The following is a 9,146-nucleotide window of genomic DNA, read 5'->3' on the forward strand; positions in this document are numbered from 1 at the left end:
TAACAAATTAGAACACTATATGAGGAAGCCAAAATAAAACTTATACAGAAATGCTTATGATGTTTTGCCTTTTTTTTAAAACATGGAGTCTTGCTATGTTGTCAGGCTGGGCTTAAACTTGTGATTCTTCTGTCTCTGTCTCCTGAGTGCTGGAATTACAAGTGTGTACCGCCATGCCTGGTGTTTAGAATATTTTTATTTTTTATTTTTTATTTTTTTTGGTTTTTCTCCAGTACCAGGAACCGAACTCACGACCTTGCACTTGCCAGGCAGGCGCTTTGCCGCTGAGCTAAATCCCCAGCCCCTAGAATATTTTTAATAGGAACATGAAATAGCTTGAAGATATCACTTCTCCCCTAGTTAGCTTATAAATTTAAGGCCACCCCAATAAAATACTATAAATAGTTTTGTGTGTGTGTGTGTGTGTGTATATATATATACACATTTTTATATAGTTTATATATATTATATATATAATTTATATATACATTTTATATACAGTTTTATATATATAAAATAAAGAAACTGATTATTAAATTGATAAATTAAAAGGAATTAAGATGTATTATGTACATACACCAACTCTCCACAAAGAATGTAAACATTGTAGACCACAAGAATGTACTAATAAAAAATAATCAAATGTAAATAAGAATAGGAGAATTCTAAAAAATACATGAGAGTGACCTTGTCTAATATAATGTGAAGACATGGTGCAAAGCCATAGTAATTAAAATGATGTGGCACTCAAACATGAACTGGTAGTTCAGTCAGACCAACTTAAAAGTCTAGAAATAGACCCAAATATATTTATGTAAATTTAGTATTTAGTAAATATGGCATTTCAAAGCTATGGGGAAAAGATGGAGGATTCAATAAATGGTACTGAAACATCTGGTTAGACATGTTGAATCTGTATCTTTTCCTTTATGCCACAAAAAATCCCTGCCGGGTTAATGACACAAACATAAAATTTAAAACCACAGATGAGGAAAGAGGAGAAACACATTGAGTCTAAATTAATAATTTGTTCAAGTTGGGTGATGGGTATGGAGTGAAAAGACTCATTCCGTTATTCTTTTGTATGTAAAAGTTTGACATTCTCCACAATTAAACATTTAAAAGTGAATTCTTAAAAACATTTGAAGAAAATGTGGAATTTAAAAAACAATCTCAGACTAGAGACAGCGTAATTGTGATAGAAAACTGGAAAAACATGGAATCATACATTTTACTTCATTAACTTATTCAATCAAAATTAATTTGGGACCTTTTTTTCTTTAAAGCAGTGCTATGCAAAGTGTGGTGGTGGCACATGCTTGTAATCCTAGCCTTCTGGGAGGCTAGGGCAGGAGTATTGCCAAGTTTGGCTCAATGAGACCCTGTCACAAAATAAAAAAGTTTAAAAAAAAGCGCTGGGAGTGTATCTCAGTGGAAAGGTACTGGATTCAACCCACAGTACCGCAAAAGAAAAGAAAAGAAACTATAAGAAAAGTCAAGGAACAAATGAAAGGTGGGGGAAATTTTTCTAACTTCTAGAAAAGAGTTTCCTCAGTATATAAAAGTAATTGTAGCTCAGGATAGAGTTTGTGTTTAGCATGCAAAGACTCTGAGTTTGGTCCTTAGTGTTACAGAAAAGAAAAAACAAAAGTGCAAAGCAAACAAATTACGAACAGCTTTACTCAAATACAAATTAAGACCACTTAACCTACATATATCAGACTGGCAAAGATCAGAAAGTTTGGGTGATACTGTTGGCAAATGGATGGGGATGCAGGTACTCTCAGTGCTTGGTAGCATTAGTGTAAGTTGGTGTGGCTTCTCTGGAGAGTTATTCGGCAGCATCTGCTAAAATTAAAGTTACACGTGATTCTGTGACCCAGCAATTCTAGGAATTCATCTTAGAGATAAAATTGAACATATGCAATTTAAAATATGCATAAAGATATTCATTTGCAGGATTATTTATAGAGAAAGATGTTAGAAGCAAAAATGTCCATAGATATGAACTCTGTGTGTATGTGTGTGTGTCCCTTCACTGAAATATGCTGCAAACTTGATTAAGTTATGAAATGGCTCTTTTTGATGCAGAATGATTTTAAGCTGGTTTTAAGAGAAAACAAAGTGTTAGAACACAGCATTTAGTAGGCTATTTATGCATTATACATTCAGAGCAAATTCGAGAAGGGTGCCCAGGAATTAGTTTAAGTTCTCTGGAGGAGATACAGGTGTCTGGTGGATAGGAATTGAGAGGAGATTTCATTTTTTCACACTTACCCATATGTGCTTAAAGAATTTTGTATTACCTATTCTAAGTAACTTTTTCTTTTGGCCATACTGGGAATCAAACTAGTACATGTAAGTAAAAATGATTTTTTAAAATAAAGGCTTGTACTGTGGAGTTGAAGTCCCTGTGCTCGCTAGTGAATGAAGTCCATGAACCATAAAACATAGATGCTGGCTCTAGGGCTTTTATTTTGGCAGCTGAGAGGCCTTTGTGTTGCCTCTATCTTGGCCATATTCTAGAAATAGAATACATGGCTGAACAGCTGCATTCTAGTTGGCAAGTGATAACTGTGTGCTCAACTGGTAATCCCCTCTATGTGCTGTTCAAGGCTGATACCAACTCACGATTTTCTCCTATGTTTATGATTTCTAACTAGCTTTGTAAATGTTGTTACAGAGCAAATTCATCTTTGTCCACTCCACATTGCATAGAAAAATATTACAGTTAATATGACATGGGACCAAATCCTTGCTCACTTGGGTAAGGGTTTTATAATTTGGCTAAGGTACCTTTGTTCATGAACTTAATTCTTTCCACGAGTCTGGTTGCAAACTGAATTGGATGGGAACCGAATCAGATTTCCCATAAGACCAACATTGAGCCTAGCCACTGAATGAGTTGGTTCTTGTCCAATTTAGTTTGTAACCAGAATTGTGGAGAATTAAGTTCGTGAACCAAGGTACCACTGTATCTGTAGACTTTAGGCCATTTGAGGTAAAGTTACTTCTCTCAGAAGTCTGACTGGCCAGAGCCCGACTTCACTTCCATTGCTGAGTAGCCACGTACACTGGGCCTCTGCCGTCATGTTTCCCTTTCTTCCTAGGCTCTTGAGCTGACGAAATGAGAAGATGGTGATGACAGTGACAACAGAACGGTGTCAGCTAACACAGAGGCACCCACTCTATGCACTGAGGTTTATATGCTTCATCTCACGTTATCACTCTGAAGGAGATGAGGAAGATGCATTTGTCCCCCTTTTCTAGAGATGAGGAAGCTGAGTCTTAGAGAGGTCTTGCAGCTTGTTGTGGACCCATAGCTGGGTACTGAGGCAGCCTGAATTTGAACCCAGGTGTAACTCAGAAGCCCATTCCATATCCTGCAGTGCACTTAGGGGTCTGCACTGGGTATTTGCTCCCTCCTCTTATTACCATAGTGGGAGTGGAATGTGACCTTGATTATTGCTTTATCTCCAGATAATAACTCCCTGTCTTTGAGAATTCTTACCAAATGTGAAACCCATATCAGTACTGATAAAATATAGATCTTCTTTCTTTTTAGACAAATGAACTCGTATTGAGTTTGGAAGATGATGACAGACTCCTGCTGAAAGAAGACAGTACTCTGAAAGCTGCAGGAATCGGTGAGAAGGGGGCTGCGTATGACTGGAGGGCCCTCATTTTCCTGGCCTGTGTGGCGAGGGCTGATTGCATCTGAGCAGCTCCCTGCAAAGCAACTCTTGCCTTGTGCTCCTCCATGCCCCCTCACTATTCAGGGGAGGATGAGAATGATGTGCATTCTGATCGTTTGACCAAGGGCAGTACATATCTGCTGTCCAGATGAGCAGAATGCAAATACTTCTTTCCAGAAAGTTTGCTCAGAATTCTGCTGAGGGTCATTTTAAGTGATTGACGGGTTATTAGTACCACCTCTACTTACTCTCATCACATCATTTGAGCCAAAGTGGATGTAGTGGAACTAATGTAGAATAATGAAATGAGATGTTGTTTGTACAACATGCAGTATGGTGTCTGATGCCATCCAAGTCACTCAGGGCCAGCCAGTGCACAAAATTTAAAACAGTAGCCTCGTGTGTACAGTTGGGAAGTTGCCTGCTTTAACCTTTTAACCTGGAATATGCATATGGTTCTATTTTAAAGAAATGCTCTGTGACGTGTCTAAATGGCCATTAGATGTCACTGTTATTCTACTTATATGTTCACCTAAAGATGATCTGGCAATAAAGGCGTGAAGATCAGTGGGACAGTTTGAGCAGTGAGGGTCCTGTGCCTTTGGCATACCTCTGTGGTCAGGGACCATGATGGAGTCTCACAGACAACACTTCCTCAAAATTCTCTATACTCACAGCACTCAAAGAGAGGGCCATTGTGAGAGGCCATACATCTTCTGACTAGTATTCTGTTGAGTTACCTAATTGCACATGTCAAGAATTCACTTGTGAATGATTCATGCTACTTATGTGAATTCCTGATGTGGACTTTTCTGTGTAAATAGGATTTTAAATAGCAGGCTATAATATTTTAGACTTTTTTTGTGTTTAAGTCTACTACTTGGTAGAATTAGTACCTTTTCATGCGATTGATTGTTATTTGAAAAACAGTTTTTAGCTTGGTATTTGTCTCTTCAAATGCTATTATTGTAATCTGTGTGATTGAGACCCATGGCATCTAGTGGGTAGCCCTGCTTGTTAAATCATAAAGCTATGATGAAAATCACAGACTGATAGTGATGTGGGAACTCACAGCTTTATAATAAGTGGATAATTCAAAAACTAAAACAAAAAACAGGTAAGATTTTACAAGACGATAAAGTTGATGTCTCAGATAAATGGGGAGGGAAAGAATGAATTAGCCAGCAAATTACACTGCCCATTGCCAAAGCATTCAGGAAACTAAATTTTATATCTTTTTCTAAATCGTTATTCCAAAATTAAATTCTGTGTGGATTAAATGTTACAATGTAAAAAAATCTTAACATGTAATTCAGTGGTTTCATAATCTTGGGAGAAGAGCTTTTTGACCTCAAAGGTAGAGACCAGAAAAGGGGAAAAGCAATACATTTTAATTCATAAAAATCAAAAATATAAACAGCTAAAGGAGAGTAAACCATGAAAAAATATTTTTAGCAAACATGGCTGATAAAAGTTATTAGACTGACTTATAAAGCTCTCTTGTAATTCTAATAAAATAAATTCTGCTAAAAAGAATAGTTATATGAAAAATAGTTCTACCTTATTAGTAACGAGAAGGGTGCACCTTAAAATAGACACTACTTTATATAGTATAGTCTCATGGTTGAGAAGCACAGCTCTGAGCCTGTACTTGACTTTAGAACCAGATTCTGTCTTTTACTGTCTGAGTGACCTTCAGCAAGCAGCAGCTGGTACAAGATGAACAGTCAGTTATGAAGAAGTGTAGGGGAGTCCACGGGGTGGGGAAACAGACACTCTGTACCACTGTTAGGATGTGTCTTTCCCCTGATACTCTGTAGGTCAGGCCTAACTCCCTGTCGTATCTATTCCTAAACCAGCAAAAGCATCTTACTCAGCCTGTGAAGTGGCATACCTTTAGAGGGTTGGGTTCTCATTCTTTGTTACCTTTCCTGTTTGCAAATCTGTGACGTAGAGCTTTACTTACTTCATGGAAATAGAATATATTATGTGATAGCATTATCATTTAAAATGCATGCATTAACATCTTTGTATGTGTAGCGAGAGGTAAGATTGTACACCAAATTATAGAAATGGTCCCTTGGGGTGTTGGTATTACCAGTAATTTTTTTTCTTTTTTCTCTGTATTATCTAACTGTTATGTGATTTTTTGTAGCAATTTCTACAATTCATACATACTCCTTGTAAGGAACCAATTTTTTAAAAGAATAAGTCCCTAAATATGGAGTGATTGGTTTGAGTGAAGTCTTTGCTTTGCTACTCTCTGTGAGCCACATGGCCCCTCTGAATTTCTAGTTTATTTTCTGTAAAAGTAGAAATAATGAAACCTATTTCAGAAGGTTGACATGAGGGTGGAGTAAAAGAGTGAAGATCTCAGGATCAGTAGACATAAAAGGCCTTTAAGCCATTCTGGAGAAGACAATTGGCAAAATTTTTTTTTTTTTTTTTTTTTTACTTTTTCCAACTCAGGACCTTGCACTTGCTAGGCAGGCGCTTATGCCACTGAGCTATATCCTCAGCCCAATTTGCAAATATTTTGAATTTCCTGAAACCAAGTTAGTTTGTTGTCATTAATTTCAGACTGACTCACAGGACAAACTAGCTACAAAGGCAGGAATCGTATTCCTCTTTTTGTCTTTCTTGTTTTAAGGCTGTAGGACTTTGACGAGAATCACATCCCTTTAGCGGGTTCTCCACTCATCTCCAGCTGGTACAGGGACCACACACACCCCACCAGTCCCTGGCAGGGCAAGCAATTTCAGCCCACACTGTGAACGGTTTCCTCTTTGTTTCCCAGAGCAATACCTATCTTCCTGCAAATGAGCCAAAGTTATACCTGGGGAAGGAGATGTGAGGGTCCACAGAGAGCCACAGAACATTCTGCGGGGGAGCAGAGTTGTAAAAGCCATACTTGAAATGTGTGCTTTTTCTAGGGAATTTTTCCCTCCTTTTGTGCTGTGTCTGGTTAGGTTTCTAAGAGGTTTAAAAGAAAAATTCGAAGTCATCATTCTGTCCTTTTTTACCGCTTGATCTTGCTGTAGAGCTGTCACTCTGCTATCACAGCCAGTTGCCATGGGAATACTGCCAGTGTAACAAATTTATCACTATGACTTTTCTGCGGGACTCATAAAAGGAAAAGAAAGGCTGGGTGGAGGAAATCAGGGCAAAATCTTGTTTGAAGATTCCTTTTCACACAGAGTGATTCTCCAGTTCATTCTCTGGCCTTTTATCTGCACTGCAGATTTGCAGTGGAGATTTTTGCTGTGAACTTAATGCTAAAATATATAAATAAGATTTGCTTTCTGGAAGGAAGAAGTGGGTTTTACACAGAACTTGAAATTATTTATGACTTAAAGGGCTTTTTTTTTTTAACCTTGTTCTTAATAACTGTAGTTTTATGGAACTAATTCTCCTAAGTAATAAATTTGCATATAAGCTTTTGTTTTAGTTTTTTACATTGTACCACTTTCATTTTGATGCATTCTAAAGTTAGCTCTTGAATCTGCTCTGATTTGAGAAAGAAACTGGCAGGGTGACTCTTCTAAAACCAGTTATGTTTTATTGGAAATATTTTTAAGCAAGTTATAGTGAGCCACACAGTAAGTGCTTACTTGAGGGAAGAGTTCTTACCAACTCAGGTCCTGTAATAATTCTAAAGCTCCCATGGGGTTTGCTTTCATTTTGCTTGTCGCTTCCATCATTGCCCCCACCAGCGCCTGGTTCCTGCACCTCACACCTTGAGGTTATCTCCCACATCCAGCTAATCATATTCCTTGTAAGGAACCAATTTTTGACAACCAATTGTCAGATTCCTTGCTCCCACTTTATCAGGATTGTGTTTCAAGTTGTTTTTTCTTAAGGTTTGGGTCCTTTCCAGTCCCATGGGTGATAACATCCAAGGACAGGCACCTGTTCTTCCTTTGACAGAGCGTCATGGTGCTGCAGGTCAGCGATACAGTCCAGTGCTTGCTAACATAGGTGTGGGACTGGAAAATTGAATGGTTCCAGAAGTCTGAGTGCATCTTCATGAATTTTCTATCCCCCTATTGTTACTAATTTTTTGCAATTTTATTTCTTATATTTAACAATTGTTAATTTTTGATACATAATTACAAATATTATAATGTGTTATTTTGATACACATGCAGTGTATAAGATTCAAATTGGGGTAATTAGCATATCTGTTTCTGCAAACATTTATCATGTTTTTAAATTGAGAAAATTCAAAATCCTTTCTTATAGCCATTTTTAAACAGCAGATTGTTAACTGTAGTCAAGCTACTGTGTTACAAACACTAGAATTTATTTCTTCTATCTAACTGTAATTTTTTATCCATTGACTAATTGCTCCATCTTACCCCATCTCCCTCCATAACCTTATTTCACTAATTCTATGAAAACAACTTTTATAGTTTCCACATGTAAAAACACTGTCCTTCTCTGTCCCACTTATTTCTGTGAACATAATGTCCTCCAGTTCCATCCATGTTGCCTCAAATGACAGCATGTCCTCCTTTTTATGGCTGAATAATATTCCATGGGGGTATGATTGTTCTTCTCTTCTGACTCTCCACTTGCTGTATGGAAATTACAGGTTTGTGCCCCTCCTAGAAATGCTGGATTGTGCACTATTTGTTTTCTTCAATCTGTAGTTTCACATCTTCCCTACCAGCTGATGCAAAGCAAACATTTGAAGTGTGATATGTATAGTGCAGTGGTTGAAACCTCTTTGTTGGATGGTGACCTCCTTTAGCAAAACTTAGAAGTAGATCTCAGCTATGAGCACTGCTTTGAATGACTTATAGATTAGTTTGGCACAACTTGGGTGGATAGGTACCGTACACTCCTGCAGCAGGAGAAAGGGTGAAGCTTCGTCTTCTCGGTCTCAGATTGCTCCGTGAATTGCCCCACACCCATTAGGTATTGTTATTTTTAATCTGTTATTGTCATGCAACAGTAGTGTGCCCTGATGGAACCACAGAGCCCATGCACACGTTTTGGTCTCCCTTCTCTGGACAGCAGGGGTGGTGCTCTATATCACTGGAGCTGACCAGCGTGAAGCCAAGGATCTGGAAAGCGTGTGAGCGCTCTTCATCAGTGGATGACTTTGAGATAGGTTAGTTGAGGAGTTTACATGAATTTAATTTTTCTGTGCTTTTACATTTAAAATTCTTTTCTCTTTTTTTTTTTGTATTTAAAGACATTATTTTTATGTTCCTGTTAAGGTGTGTGTGTAGCTAGGGGTAGTGGCACATGTCTGTACTCCCAGCACTCTGGGAGGCTGAGGCAGGAGGATCACAATTTGGAGCCCAGCGTGGACAATTTGGCAGCTTTGACCCTGTCTCAAAATACAAATTAAAAGAGGACTGGGGATGTAACTTAGTGCAAAGGCCCTGGTTTCAATCCCCAGTACCACAAAAAGAAAAAGATAAATGGGTGTGTGTGTGTGTG

At 38.0% G+C, this 9,146-nt stretch overlaps 1 protein-coding gene across 2 annotated transcripts in view; it reads left to right on the forward strand.

Annotated features, from left to right (window-relative positions):
- Positions 1 to 9,146, forward strand: part of LOC102022890 (chromosome unknown open reading frame, human C2orf76) — a gene marked incomplete in the record, with an annotated part of 58,424 nt that overhangs the window by 46,246 nt on the left and 3,032 nt on the right. Inside the window, 1 exon segment of one of the 2 annotated variants that reach the window (XM_013521083.1) lies at positions 3,566 to 3,647. Coding sequence (XP_013376537.1) covers positions 3,566 to 3,647 — 82 coding nt within the window. 2 annotated transcript variants of the gene reach the window in all.

The sequence above is a fragment of the Chinchilla lanigera genome, unplaced genomic scaffold (assembly GCF_000276665.1).
Source record: "Chinchilla lanigera isolate Chin_1 unplaced genomic scaffold, ChiLan1.0 scaffold00058, whole genome shotgun sequence".
NCBI lineage: Eukaryota > Metazoa > Chordata > Mammalia > Rodentia > Chinchillidae > Chinchilla > Chinchilla lanigera.